The sequence below is a fragment of the Cuculus canorus genome, chromosome 12 (assembly GCF_017976375.1).
Source record: "Cuculus canorus isolate bCucCan1 chromosome 12, bCucCan1.pri, whole genome shotgun sequence".
Classification (NCBI taxonomy): domain Eukaryota; kingdom Metazoa; phylum Chordata; class Aves; order Cuculiformes; family Cuculidae; genus Cuculus; species Cuculus canorus.
The window spans coordinates 6,234,640-6,249,835 of NC_071412.1; the positions used below are offsets into that span (position 1 = coordinate 6,234,640).

General features: G+C 43.0%; 1 protein-coding gene across 1 annotated transcript in view; it reads right to left on the bottom strand.

Annotated features, from left to right (window-relative positions):
* Window positions 1-14,863, bottom strand: part of HDGFL3 (HDGF like 3) — a 39,588-nt gene extending 24,725 nt beyond the window's left edge. Inside the window, exon 1 of the mRNA XM_054078272.1 lies at window positions 14,483-14,863. Coding sequence (XP_053934247.1) covers window positions 14,483-14,566 — 84 coding nt within the window. The 5' untranslated portion in view covers window positions 14,567-14,863. The remainder of the gene's footprint in view (window positions 1-14,482) is intronic.
* Window positions 14,864-15,196: the final 333 nt, after the last annotated feature.

A 15,196-nucleotide genomic window follows, 5' to 3' on the forward strand; every position in this document is an offset into this window, starting at 1 on the left:
AATACCAGGGGACTGAAACACTCCTTGCCACAGAGCAAGTGCCTGCATTGAGAGAACTGTTACATGGGGAAAGAACAGAGCATCTTTGTCCCTTAAAAGCACAGAACGTTTTTACTGTTCTGAAACCCTCTGAGGTTTGGGTGCAGCAGCAGAGATGAGACTACGTGAGTGTCCTGACCAGTTTTCCAGAGGGAATGGAGACACAGCTAAGAATGTGTTTGGCTTTATTATGTTGCTCTCTGTGGACCCACAGACCATAAAGGCTCGTGCTCTTAAATACCTGAATGTTGGTGTTCACATCAGAGTATCTATTTGCAGGATTTAAGCAACCGCGTCAAAACATAAGCTTCTGTTTCACAATAGCATAAGTTATTTAGCTATTGCGTCCCTGCTTGTTGCAGGCACAGGCAGTCTGCACCAGCGCAGCTGTGTCCACACGGCAGAAACCACACAAACTGGTGTCTTCTGCAGGCACCAAGTGCTATGGAGGTCCCCAAGCAGACAGTACAGCCTGTGCTGCGGACTGCGGGAGCTCAGGTAGGCCCAAAGCACCAAATTATGGCTCACATGAAGATAGTAGACTGGGACTTCAGCAGGGGAGAGACCTCAGTGTGGCTTTTGGGCTCTGCGGTAAGTATAATCACCAAGGATCACCAGCACACAGGGCAATTATTTCGCAGTGATGTAAATAACACGTACAACAACATGCACACAGTCGGAGGGAATGAGAAGCAATGAAATCTAATTGCAAAGCCAACGAAATGGAGTGATTTGCAATAATTTTTCAAGGGCGGGTTTTCCTGTTTACTCTGCTGACAACTGCAAACTCAGACCTGCAGAAGAGCTCAGCGCCTGTGGAAAGCCCAGGGTCACCATAAACCTAACAACTGTGTAAATAATTCTTCCCATTACTACTGCAGCCTCAGCCACCATCTACGGCACAAAACAACCAATTAAACAGGCAGCCCACTTTGCCAAGATGGAACTTTTGCCTGTGTTGACTGGGTCACTAAAACGATGGAATGAAGAGATTTGCGTAGTCGCAGTGGTCTCTGTGCAGCACTTGGACCCAACCTCGGTATTTTTATAGGGTTTGCTTTCAATCTCTGCTCAGTTCCAGGAGCTGTCATTACGGTGTCAAATACCTTCTTTGCAAAGTCCCTCAGCCTAGGTTAAACTCTTAGGAATTTTAATCTGTCTGCCTAAAGAGAGTCAGGAACAGTTTTTCCAAGCCAAGTCATACTCCTCGCCACCTGCCTGTTTTTCTGCTTCCAAAACCTCAGAATGAGAATTTTCATTTAGTTTTGACCCAAAACATAACATTGCTTAAATTTACTTAGATAGTTCCTAAAAGATTAACAACCTTATTTATCAAGAAGAACATTTTCCTCAAAAATAAAAAAAACAACTCTCAAGCAGCAGCTTAAGGGAATGAAACTCATCACACAAAACCATTCAGAGCACTCTGTTATGTACATGCAGACCTGTGAACTTAAATCCTAATTACTAAACCATGTCAGAAAAACACTCATGCAAAATAATAAAAATGTGCTAGGCAAAAAGATGCATTTTTAGAGCTGTAAGTGGTATTAATGTCAGAGACAAGCTGAATGTATCAACATGGTAGTGAGCAGACTGGATAGGGTGGCACATGGCTGGACTGGATGATCTTAGAGGGCTTTTCCAACCTTAATGATTCTATTCTCATTATCCTGAAAAATATATTCTATATCACAAACACTAAATATGACTTTTAAGCATGTGAATACTCTCTTTTAATCAACATGGATAAATCATGGGCTTGAAGCTCCCTACAGGGACATATATTTGTAGGATTAAGAGTTACTTTATAATATCCTTTCATTCTACCCAATAAGTTAACCTAATTTTGGGTATGTTGTACGTGTAAGTATCTGATGTTGCTTTCAAATAACCTCTCAGAATATGGCGTTTCCATGAACACGAGTTACTACAAAACCTAGTGACTCAGTCGCAGTCACATCACAGAGCTCACAAAGTTTACTCCAGAATCTGCTTGCTTCCAAAACACTGATTTTCTCTAACTCTTCTTCTTCAAACACCACCAAGGGCTTCTGGCCATTACTCTCTCTCATTTCTCTACCAGACTCGGAGAGGTAATCAGAACATTAATTATAAAGGAATGATGATTTTAAAAGGACGCAGGTTGTCAATGGACAAATTACATGTCTAGAACTGTAAGAGCTGTTTTCCCGCATACATTAATAATAAATTTTTAAATCACTCTTTACCTTTGAATCGGGACTGGCATCCATACTATGCATGGGAGGTTAGCACTCTCCCGTGGCAGCTCAGTAAAATATGCATATTTTAAATCAGGTCACCATTTTGTTTTAAAAAGCAAGTGTAAAGAAACACCATATTATTCTGATTCATACTGTGCAAATAACTGGAAGAAGGCAATCACACATAGAAGTGAGCTTGCTTAGTAAGACCCATATCTGGAACTAGGATGGACATCAGAGAACACAACACATACAAAATTATCCTGGGATCCAGAGACAGTGTTTACATACACCTCATGCAAACCAGCAAAACCCAACCAAAAGTCTTTCCATCGGCATTCAAAATTTTAATTCTAAGTGTTGCTTGCTTTTACTTTTTCACGCACTGGTAGTGACACAGGACACATCCAAACCATGCTCCACTGCCAAAGAGTTTTAGCTCACGCTGCTTTTAACCATCAAGATCTCCAGTCCAGTCTCACATGTAGCGTGACTGCCATCATGATGGCAGTCTTTTTCAAGAAATCTGCCTTGGAGACAATCCTGACACCCCTGTTATTACAGTAGGTCAACTGTACCGCTGACATTTGACAAACAAGTAAACCAACACCTTCACGAAGCAGCAAACGTTTCAGGAAAAGTATAAGCTTCTCATTAGAAACTTGTTCCCCTTGCTCCCGCATCTGCTAAAGAAACTGGTGTTCCTTCTGAACATGCTGCCACTAAAATCTTTATTATTATGGGCTTGTAGAAACTTAACAGCTAGAGGCTTGATCCTGCAAGCACAGCTGGGCATACAGTTTGGCAATATAAACAAAGCCATTGTCTTTGTATGATCAGATCCCATCCAGCACAATAACACGGCAATTATATACACAGGTGAATCCATTCATTTGTAAGGCATAAAACATCTTCCAAAAGATAAGGAGAAAACATTCACAGTGTTTTAAAGCTGAAGAGCTCTGTTTGACAATCGTGTCTCCTGTAATCTGTTTTCCTCTTTTAACAAGGAATTCTTGTCATTTTTACCAGAAGTACCAATTCAAAAAAACCTGCTCAGAAAACTGACCCGCTCCCTCAACAAAAATAAAAAGCTCTAAAGCAGAGTGTCTGAAATAAATGCAGAGAAAACAAAGTATTAACAGGCAAAACAAGCTTATTACTGGTGATGTATCATTGCAGACATTACTAACTTCATGCTACCTTCTACTAAAAGCTGTGACAGAAATACTGACTGCGACAAAGAAAAATAAAGTTTGCACAAGAGGAAGGCTTTGAAAAAGAACTCCTGATAAAAACCAGGAAAAAGGGGTACCTGAAATTCAACATATGTGAGTCACCTGATCCAGACACCATATGAAAAGAATTATCTGTTGAGTTTGCTGCAGCACTAATATCTTTCAAAAGCCCTGGTATTTGGAGAGGCACTGCAGTAAGGAATGTCATCATTTATTTTTTTCTTTTTTTAAGATGAATGCCTGCCTTCTCCCTTAGGCTGTGGTCCTACTTTAGGTTTCTGCAGGCACGACAGCACACATGTAAGCAGTTTTATTGAAACCAAGAAATCTTTACGCAGCTGAACTCATTCACTGCCTTTGGGACATAGTCTTTGGAGAGCAAACTAATGGGACAGGTATCATCTTCCTTCCGCTATTCCATAACAACCAAGACAGCCAGCCTCCAGCTCTGCAGTGGATCCGTGCAAGGCTAATCCTGAAACACATGAAACGTCCAAGCCCACGCCTGTTGGAGGATAATAAAACACAGCGGTAACATTATACCGCTAAGAACACAAGGACCTCAGTTCTGCCAGCACTTCCACATGTGATTAATCCTGAATGAATGCTACCTAATTAGATTCCATGTAATAGTGTCTGAATAAATCCTTACAGAAATACAAATTTACACTGGCTCGGATGGAGCTGAAAACCAACTATTTATCAATTAGTTTAAGAAAAAGATGGCAAAAGATGCCACTACAGTAGTGCAGAGTGCCTGGCAGGAGATGCCTTGCTTAGGTGTATTCCTTGCCAGGATCTGCCTCATTTAATGCCTTCTTCCATGTTCTGGAAGAGGTATCTGGGACAGCAAGCTGGGAACCTTTGCAAATATTAAGACACAGATAAGTCTCTAAAGCTCATATGTATGTATGTATAAACATGCAGTCACTTCACTACACCCAGTGATGGCAAAACCAACACGACAACTCAGTCAGAGTCCTAGGACTGTGAGAAATACGAGCTGCAAGTAAAAGGAAATTTAGTTTGCAAAAGGAAAAAGCTAACACATCTGGGAAAAAGGATTGGCAACGTAAGAGAGAGAAAGCTGGAAGCAGCAATACTACAGGAAGCCAATAGTGGACCACAAGTTACGTTTGAACAACCAGTGTGCTGCAAAGGTCAAGGCAATGTGCAGAAATACCCATAAGCAAACATGCAGCCTGCCAGGGAGCTGGCAGAACACCTTCACGTGGGGCGGCCACACCCAGGACAATAATTTTGGCCCGGTGTAGGACATCACCATAAGGCTGGTATTAAGTTGAAGGAAGGTAAAGAAAAATATGCAGATATTTATGGGAACGCACACACCAAAAAGTAATCAGTGGGGCTGGAGGGATTGATCTACAGTGACAAATAATGAACTATATCCCAAGGAAGGCAGGCCATGCATGGATGGCCTCACCGCTGCCTTTGGGTGCAAATCACACCCCTCCGTGCCTGCTGGCTTCGGACCCCCCTCAGACATTGTGCTTGGGTGGTCTCTGCACTAGCAGCAGGAAGGAGAACAGCAAAACCCCCTGAGAGAAGGAAGGACACAAACACCCTTGTGAGGCACAGCTTTCTGGAATCACGGTATGCTGCTTTGTCAATATGACCAACCTACTGCACATGCTAGGCTAAACACCACTCAGTCAGGGCTTTCCTCCCCTTCCACCCCTCCCAACTGTGGCAACAGGAAAACATTGATATGTGCCATAGAAAAGGTGAACCGTAAGTGTGCCGCATCTGAAGTTTTCCCAAAGGATATGCAAGGAGGAGCTAGAGGGAACTGCCTCCTAGTTACCAAACAATAGGTTAGGGACTAGGTTAACACCCAGGAACAGAAACCTGGATTCTTGTTTTCTTTAGATGGAGGGGATTCCAGCTAAGAAAGACAGCCTGTCTTCCAGGAATTAAAAGAAGAGGTTCACAGTACTGCCTTCATGCAGGCTTGAACACTGTAAAATGGAACATTTATGTAGCTGAAGAAAAACTAGCAACAAAGACCTGTTGCATCCAACGGTGTTCTACACAAAAATGCATAAATGTGTCAGGGAAGACACATTTACAGAGAACAGAATTGTTCTCTTTGCAACTATAGCATTTGATCCTCTATCTGTACTTTCCTGCTTCTGCTGCCTGGATTGCATCTCCAGATTGATGCTACATTTCTCTGTAAGATTATTTCCTATGTTATTAAGTTTCAATACATACTTATATGTAGTACCTTCAGTGATCCGATCAGATATGGGATTGATTCCCAGAAATGGTTTGCATTACTGTGCAATTGTCTCTCAAGCTCTTCCAGACTTAAAAGTTTCTTCTACTCATTGCCTTTTACTTTCTGTGTTACAAGTAGCTTCACAGGCAGGTGCTTTCCAAACCCAAGGAGTACTAAGTAACCGACTTTAAAGGCTGACAGACTGTTTCCTAGTTGACATCAGTGACACCACAGTGATACCTATAAAGTCCCCAGAGGCTGGAATTTCTTGCTTCTTCTCCAGCCCTACTTAACTCTGCTCTACGTAGCATGCTTTGTTAACTGATGGTGTTAAAGAAATTCTTTGGTGTATTGATATTCCATGCCCTGTTTTTCCTCTTTTGTGACATGATGTCTTCTATTCAAGCAGCCAAACTAGAGCTGGCAAACAGCCTCTCTCTAGGTTTTTTACACTTTGCTGCAAGGCAAAATAAACAGTTGTTTCCAGTTTGCATTTTCAGGGCTACAGATGTATGCTAATTATCTTTTCAGTCTGCTAATGGAAAGCTGAAAGAGAATTAAATGTACTTTTCTAAGGCAGAGACTGTGGACACCTGTCCTTTCTAACTGGGCTTTGTGCTACCCAGAGCACAGTACAATGTCATCTCTTCCCTTTATGTTGACTCTGGAGGCATTTTCAGGGCTTTATAAAAGGCAAGGAGACAGAGATTAAATCCTTCTGAAATTCAAGAACATTATGTGTCTTTTTGGAGTGGCAATGATGCCAAAGATAATATTAGGGTTGACCTGAGACCATTTGACAAATAAGGAACTTCAGAACAGGGTCAAAGGAACTACTTCACAGCATGGGAAGTTCATTGTTTTGTTAAGATGCTGTAGTACTTACTCAAATTTCTTACCTTCCTTTTGTCTTCTAAAACAAAAAAATATAAACAAACAGAAAACCCACCAACTCCAAAGCCAGGTACCTTTCAGGTACAAGTAAGTACTATCAAGACTATCATGTCACATAGTCTGAGTAAAACACAGGAAAACTGGAAATGAATTTGCAGTTTCTTTCTTGTTTCTATATCAGGTTTAGAACTGGCTGTTACACAAACGAATGAAACAATCTCAGATGGGCAAAACCAGTAATGCCACGACCTTCCCTAGAGGAGGAAGCAAGGATCTGTTTCCATCTTTAAGTTTTAGAAGCTTTACCTCATGATATTCACTTGTTTGCCAAATATTTATTGGAATATTTCAAGTAACTGTTCATTCTAGTTGTTCCTGTTGTGCTTCAGCCACGCTACTGGGCCCTTCTCTGTTGACAGTGCCTCTGTTGGCGTCTGGAGTCAAGAGCTGAGCTACCACGACAATGTGCTACACCTATCTTTTAAGCTTCTGCCTTTCCTATCAGACTGTGTACAGCCATGCACAGATTAGGCATCTGTATACGCACACATACACATCCTTGGCATGCAGAGACCAGCGATACAGGTCACAAAGGGACAGATTTGAACAGTACCGAGGTACCTAAACATACATAAGTGCTGATGTTTGGCTAAGTCCTAACACCTTTAAAAAGCTGGCTCCACAACCTCTTCCTGCCTGCTCCACGCAAGCTACTTTCCACTGTTTGTTGCTATATTTATCACTCGAATTACAGTATTACTGAGAGGCCTCAGGCAGACTCGTTCTCCCTTACGCCTCTCCAGCCTACAGTGGAAAGGTCTTTACTGCTCAGACAACACCATTTCAAACAGTTAAAATGTCCAAGCTCTCTAGATTGTCAACACTTTTCCAGCGTTATCAGGAAATCCTTTCATCTGTCCTCAAATGACAATTGTATATACTTACTGTCAGCAATCACTTGCTCAGAAGATTTTTATTATCCTAAGTGCAGGAAGACTTGTTAATGCATTATTATGATGGGAAAATCAGGAAATGAAGAGTTCAGACTGAAAACTCAGCCTTCATTTTGCTGTATGCTTACAAAAAATTCATTCCAGTTGGGGGGTCCTAAAAGGTTCTTTGCACAATAATAAAAAGAAGAGATCTGTCAATGAACGTAATGGAAACTAACATTTCTCATCTCTTTCTGCAGTAAGAACATACAGATTGCCTTGACAGGCTACAGATTTCACTGAAAGGGGCACCCTTTCTTCAGACAAAACATACATCCAATGATTTCCATGAGATTAGTTGATGAAAATTATTCAGTGGCTTCAAAATGGCAAGGAAAAAAATCTAGCAAAAAGCCTGTACAGTATGGGCATGAAAAACTGTAATTGCTTATTGCCTCAAAACTTCTGAGACAAATGTCTTCATTCTGGGTTAGCTTCATTTGGACTTAAAATCACGACACTGCAGGAGAAAATGTATTCATCTATTGTCATTTACACAAAAAGATCAGACTTGCACATTTGGGGCTAGTTATTTAAATTAATAAAAGAAAAAAAAAAAACCAGAGACATTTAAAGAACTGAATTTTAAAGAAGGCTTCCCAAATATCCCTGCTGTGCTAACAACACAGGACATCTTGGCCCCAAAATGATTCGTTTGCCAAACATGAGCAACTGGAAAAGTTTAACTGTAAGCTATGGTTCAACTTTATGTGTAAAAATTAGTCCATTTTATGCTACAATCCTCAGGTGAAATCTGGTTTTAAGTCACACTTACAGCAGACTGCAGGAGCATGGAGAAAGACCATCAGCTGCTGAGGTTCCCCCACTTTCCAAACACTAGCAGAATTCACACTTCTCTCCTTGTTATTTTTGTTTTAGGAAATGAAGGAAACAGTACTCAATGAGCTGATGGAGTCACTGAAAAGGCACTCACACCTACTCTAAACATGACCAGATATCTGCAAATATAAGTTTAAATGTTGTCTCAGCAACATGTGTCAACCTGGTGCAGGAGGTTTAGAAAGAAAAAAACAATTCCATAAAGGACCTGGTGCTTTAAACGTGCTCTTTTCAGATGCAGCATGGCAGGAGTCATATAACGCTGCCTGGAGAAGCCACGACTTCACCATTAGTTCCTAAGTCAAGACGGACCTTTGCAGTGATCAGCAAATCATGTCTTGTCTCAGACAGGAACAAACAGAGACCTGCCGTGAAAAACTGCTTGCAGATCTCTGAGGAGTGATGTATGAGCGAGGTACATAATTAAAGAGGGAGAGAGATGGAAGAATCTCAGAGTTGGTGAAGAAGTCACACGAGACTCATATTTAGTAACACGGCAAAAGTGAGGTCATAAACCAGAGCAACCGAAAAGGGGAAAAGAAGAAAAGCACATGGTGAAGGACTGGACAGGTCCCAAACGGCCAAGGAGGAAAGCTCAAAAGACAGCAGACTCGGTTTTGGCAGAAAAACACAGAGAAAGATCTGTTGTCTATTTCTGATGGACCCTTTGAAGTTTTCTGGATTTAATCTGATTTTTGTCTGTCATTCTCTGCCAAAAAAGATAAACCTTGCCAGGGAAAACCTACCTTTCCTTATCCTTATCCTAATAAGAAAACAAATGGTCTGTTTTAAATATCAAACACTTAAAGTTTAGAACCTTTCTTCTATGATGTGTTTGAGAGTTTGATATTTCCAAGCTGTCATAGTCGCAATTATAACTGACCAAAGTTCTTCCCAGTTAAGTACCTTGTATTTTACCAAACTATGTCAGAACACAGGCCCTGGTCCTGCACTGACAGCTTCATCACAATCAACCCACCAGTTCATCCATACTTCACTAGAAGTGGAAGAGAGAGGTTTATTTACTAAAATGCCTGCATGGGGGTGTCCAAAATAAAAAAAAAAGAAAAAAAAGAATTTTTATTTATTGATACTGAAAACATTCTGGAATTCTGTCACTCTGTAGTAGTAATTTCTTTTAATAGTCATCAATATTATATTACACTATAATACTATAGTGCTATTAGACTTATCTTTTAGGCTCTAGCCTAACAAAGTCTTTAAGCATAAGCTTACCTTTAAGCCCCTCCCTTGGATTACTTTAGTTCATACTTTAAGGTTCCTTACTTTCATGCCTTGCTGGATGGGGGGATGTAGTCAATAATACTGAAAAAACGCACTCAGCTAAAACCTATCATGTAACCACCACAATTATGATGCTCAGCTCACCACAGACACTGGTTCCCATTAAAATGACAGCATTTACTATCTATTACTGTAAGCAACATACTGAAAATTTCACACTCACTTGCAACTGCAATACATCGAAGTGCCCCAAATACCATTTTGCTATTGCTACGGGCAGATGCCTTTTAACAGTGATATTCACATTAGAGGACTGTCAGCTACCAAGCAAATCTGGAGTTGGTGTTAATTCAGAGTAGCAACAAAGGAACTCGACAAGACAAACAGGAGTCCAGAAAATAGGATATTCACTTTCACAAGAGAGTAAATACACCTTCATAATAGTGTGATGCCATCACTTTAAAGGCTGTATTCTCCTCCGAATACAAAATGTTCTGAACAACTTTAATAATCCATGCGTTTTACACTAAAATACATTGTCATACCCACTTGGATCTCTTTTTCATTGCCTAAATCAACTTTACCACCCTGCACAAACTACCTGTGTTTACTCAAATACAGTTCTTGTCTCCCCAGCTGTATGATTTCTGTTCAATAATGGCATCGGTCATTTACTTGGGCATGCTCTTATTTTATTGAGGTCATTCCAGACTTTTTGCCTCTGCTCTCTACAGCTGCATTAACAGCTTCCTTCCTATTTTTAAATCAGCAGCTAATTTCAGCAACTAAGTGCTTATTGTTTCTTCAGGGTCACTCATAAAACAAACACTATTATTGATCTTTCTGAATCTACCACTAGTTCTTGCCTTTTATCTCATCTGAGTGACTGTTCCAGGGGCGATTTCTCAATAAACCAGGACATCTATCCTAGATAAACTAGGGTATCTGAAGAAAGAGATTTTTCTATCCATGTGTGCTAATACAGCTCCTATCACAGCAGGACCCAAGCAACTCATAGTATCAGTGATTTTGTCTCCACAACACTTTCTTAAAGGGAAAAGTGTTAACTGTCTTCTACAAGCAGGGAACTAAGATACAGAAGAATTTCGTGCTTCAAAGGCAAAGACCACTCATGAAATGTAGAATGAATTGAATCCTTATTTCCTGTATTTCAAGCACAACAGTATCTTCCCCCAATTTTTGCAAGCACCCTGGATACCCAATTGCTTATTTGTGGGATTACAGCGATTGATGACCCGGCCAGTTGGTATTTATTCTGCATTTCTGATGCACATCTGAAGACAACTGACATCACAGGCTAACATTAAAAACCCCTTAAATCAAACTGCTGCCAGTATTTTATCTACTGTTGTTATTATTAAGCTCCAATGCAATTCTTGGGGCCTAAACCTATTCACTGTCCTCCAGTTAAGCTAAAGGGAATTCTGGCTTTGCCCAAGAAAATGTGATACCAAAACACAAAGCAGCACTTCCAAGTAATAAGTCCTAAGTGACATCTTTCAGAGGCCTACTATCTAAAAGCATCTTTTGAAGAGAGCGGTTTTATTCACCAATGCTATTTTATCAGAGTATGTAAAGATAAGATTTATTGGCCTTTACTGTTTTAGCTAACTGTGGTGAGTTTGCTCCTTTTCAAGTTAATTCTAAACCAATCCATAAAGAAACTTTAAATGCAGTCTGACTGCTATAATGCATCGTCAATTAGTAGACAAATCTTTTCAGTGGTCCCTGGGCTTATCACCAGTATCTGGCCACTTTCTTCATGGTTTCTCTCTCTTTACTCACAGTGATGAAAGTCAGGCTTTGCTGGTCATGTTCTTGCTGACTGCTATATCAACATGTCTCCAAAGAGGCACAAAGTTAATGGTCTAGGATTAGAGATGGCTGCTCGTGTGGGATATGCCCGCAGTGTTGTGCCACGTGGAGCTGGCTGAGCCCACAGGCATCATGCCTGACTAGATTGATTAAGCTAGATCCGCACTACTGTTGCTGGACTGCTTCTGGGATCCAAGTTAAGATTCCTGTATGACACTAACCATGCACACAAAAATATACGGTTGATTCTGAGCCAGGTCAGTTAGGACTGTGTGCTTCATTAAAGGGCAGGCAGAGTTCTTCTGTCCTGCTTTAACACTTCTCAGGTTTAGTAAACACAGTTTAAGAAGCTTGTTCCTAGACAGGAAATTCATTCCAAAGGTCTCAAAGATGCAAAACACCATTTGGTAGGAGCAGTAACGCTGCCATTTAAATGTATTGTTACTCATATTATTATTATGCTAGTATATTAGCATGAAATATGTAAGTTTTTACATGAGAATACAAAGATCAAACAGGCTAACTGCATGATGAATAAAGAAGTAGGTAGCAAACTCTCAATGATCTGGAAACAAAGCGGTCTGCTGGATAAAAGGCATTCAGTTAATCAGACTATCTGAATTGCATTCTCAACTCAAATACTTATTTTCTTCTTATTTGTACATAATAATGTTTTCTGGGAAGCAAAACAAAGACTAGTATCCTCACTAGGTTTTTCCTTCATTTAAGTAAATGAGCATCGGGCAGAACCCGACAACCAAGATGAAGAAAAGTCCCCGTAAAGATGGCAAGAACTGTATTTTTCAGGAACAATATGTTAGGTTCAGACAGACATCAGTCTGACTTAATGCAAAGTTATATGTAACTGTATCCCAACCAACAGGAGCACCTTCTGTGCCTCTTGATGCTCAGGTGAACTAAACCCCAGTACCGATGCTCCCCTAGCCTAACCGCTCTCTTCCTACCCAATGACTCTGGGCTCTCTACAGTTTCCACCTCTGCTTGCTAAATCATATTAAAACTTGAGACTGCTTTGTCTTCATCTGATATTTATAATCCCGTTAGTTGCACAAAGGAAGTACGTTAACCGCCCACCTATTTTTTCCTAGTGAAAATGTTCTCTGTTGGATATTATTGCCATTCTGATACCTATTTAGACACCCAGTCAAAGGCTATGACCAGCTGCATAGCACGTAACGATCTTTTAAAAGGAAAGAAAAAGCCATTAAAACAAAAGGTCCTGTTCTGCATCTGGGTAAACAAATAGGAGTTTTTGAAAAGGCTCAAAAAAATGAAGGGATTAACATGCTTCCACGTGGTAATGGTCTCAACTGTTCACATTAAAATTTTCACAGTAAATTAAACCATGACAGAGGTAGCAAAGAAGTCAGTTTTCAGTGGCTCATGCTGTTCTGCTGACATAAATTGCCATTTTTTAGGTAGTATTATCCACCAACCTGTATAATGATAGAATAACAAAACCACAACCTAGTGTTGATTAAGTTTGGCCTTCTGCATGCTAATTTTAGCCTGCTCTGCCAAAATAATTGAATGCACCACCTTATTTACATGCTTCTGGATATTTAGCACCCTTTCACTAGTCTTTCTTCGCCATCCTCCACCTAAGCCTGTAGTGCTGGCCTTCCCTTTTTGTATGATATCTGCTGTTCCACACCACCTCTCCTACTTCCTCACTCATACTCAGGACAGCTTTCTAGCACTTACACCTAACCTTTTCCTGGTCTGTCTTGTCAAGGGTAATGATAAATGTCATTTCCATCTTTATCCTGCCCATCTATGTCTTCCTGCACGTTGCATACAACACTTCATGATCTTCACGCTCTTTACAATCTATAAAGACCAGCAACTTGCCTCGACTAGAATAAGATGGCATGAAGCACTACCCAATCATCCTGGTATGGTTGGAGAAGACAAGTAAATACCAACTCTCACTGGTTGATGCCTGCCCCTGGGCTCACACAACATGTGTTACACAGTGAGTTACACAACAGCCGCCAAAAAGGAGGGAAGGGGCTGGCTGGATAAGCATGCCATGGGCACCAGACCCCTGGACCCTCTGCTCCGCGCTACCGTACTGGCACCAGAAACAGATGTCTAAATAGAATCACAGAATCATAGAATAGTTTGGATTGGAAGGGACCTTAAAGATCATCCAGTTCCACCCCCTGCCATGGGCAGGGACATCCCACCAGCCCAGGCTGCCCAAGGCCCATCCAACCTGGCCTGGAACACCTGACCTGGAACACAGCTTCCCTGGGCAACCTGGGCCAGTGTCTCACCACCCTCAGCGTGAAGAAATGCCTCCTTATGTCCAGCCTAAACCTGCCCCTCTCCCGTTCACCCCCGTTGCCCCTTGCCCTAGCACTCCAGGCCTTTGTAAACAGTCCCTCCCCAGCTTTCCTGCAGCCCTTCAGGTACTGGAAGGTTGGACACACAATGGGGTGCTTATCCAGCTGCCCAAAGAAGGGCGAAGGCTTAGGAATATGGTTTAGCAGTGGACAGGCACGGTTGGACTCGATGATCTCAAAGGTCTTTTCCAACCGAGACATTCTGTGACTGATACTATGCAAAGCCCACGATGCTTTTCCACCTCAGGTCCACGGCAGCAAAGTCGAACAAAAAAACGACAAAAAGGGGGCTATGAAAGAAAGTCCAAGGGCTATGAAAGAAAGTGGCCGCGGCCCGGGAGGAGGCGAGGAGGCCGCACCCGGCCCCGGTCGGTGCTGGGGGAGCGGCGGAGCCCCCGGCCACCCCCTCCCTCCTCCCTCCTCCTCCTCCTCGCGGGAAGATGAAAGAAAAGATGCACAATAACCTCGGGGTGGGCGCCGCGGGCCCGAATCGCGGGGTGTCCGCCCCCCCTCCCGCTCCCCGCTCCCCATCGCCCATCTCCTCGCCGCCGCCTTTACTCACCCGGGCGGGCCAGTGCGGGTAGCCTTTCATTTTCGCGAAGACCAGATCTCCAGCCTTGTACTCTCGGGGCCGCGGACGAGCCATCGGGAGCCGCCGCCGCCGTGTTCCCCCCCCGCGGGGAGCGCTGCCGGGCGGCGGCGGGAGGAGAGACGTGTGTGTGTGTGTGTGTGAGTGTGAGTGTGTGTGAGTGCGGGTGTGCAAGGGGAGCTGCCCGCAGCCCCGCAGCCGCCTGGCCGGGGGCCGGGGAGCCCCTCACCGCCCCCCCGAGGCGCTGCCTACGCCGCCCGCGCCATCCCCGCCGCAGCCCCGCGAAGATGGAGCCTTCTCCTCCCAATTATTCCTCGGGCAGCGACCGAAAACACGATCTTTTCATCCTCCCCCTACCCCCCCACCCCCCCCCGCGCCTTCCCTTCCTGTTATTTTCTAGGTACACAGATCGGTTTCTATGAAAATAGGAGCGCAGCGGCTCCGGCGCTGCCGGCCCGTCCCTCCCCGCAGAAGCGATGACACCGTCCTTTATGCGCCCGGCGGCGGGGGAAGCCTCGGCGCGGCCGGGGGATGTGACATCAAACGGGGCTTCGGCTGCGATTAGCAAATAAGACGGGAATCGCGGCTCGTCCTGCTCCCTTGCTCGGCCGAAGCCCCAGAGCTCCGCGCTGACCCAGCCGGGTGCGCGGAGCCGGTGATGGGAGCGCGGCGGCCGTGTGCCATGTC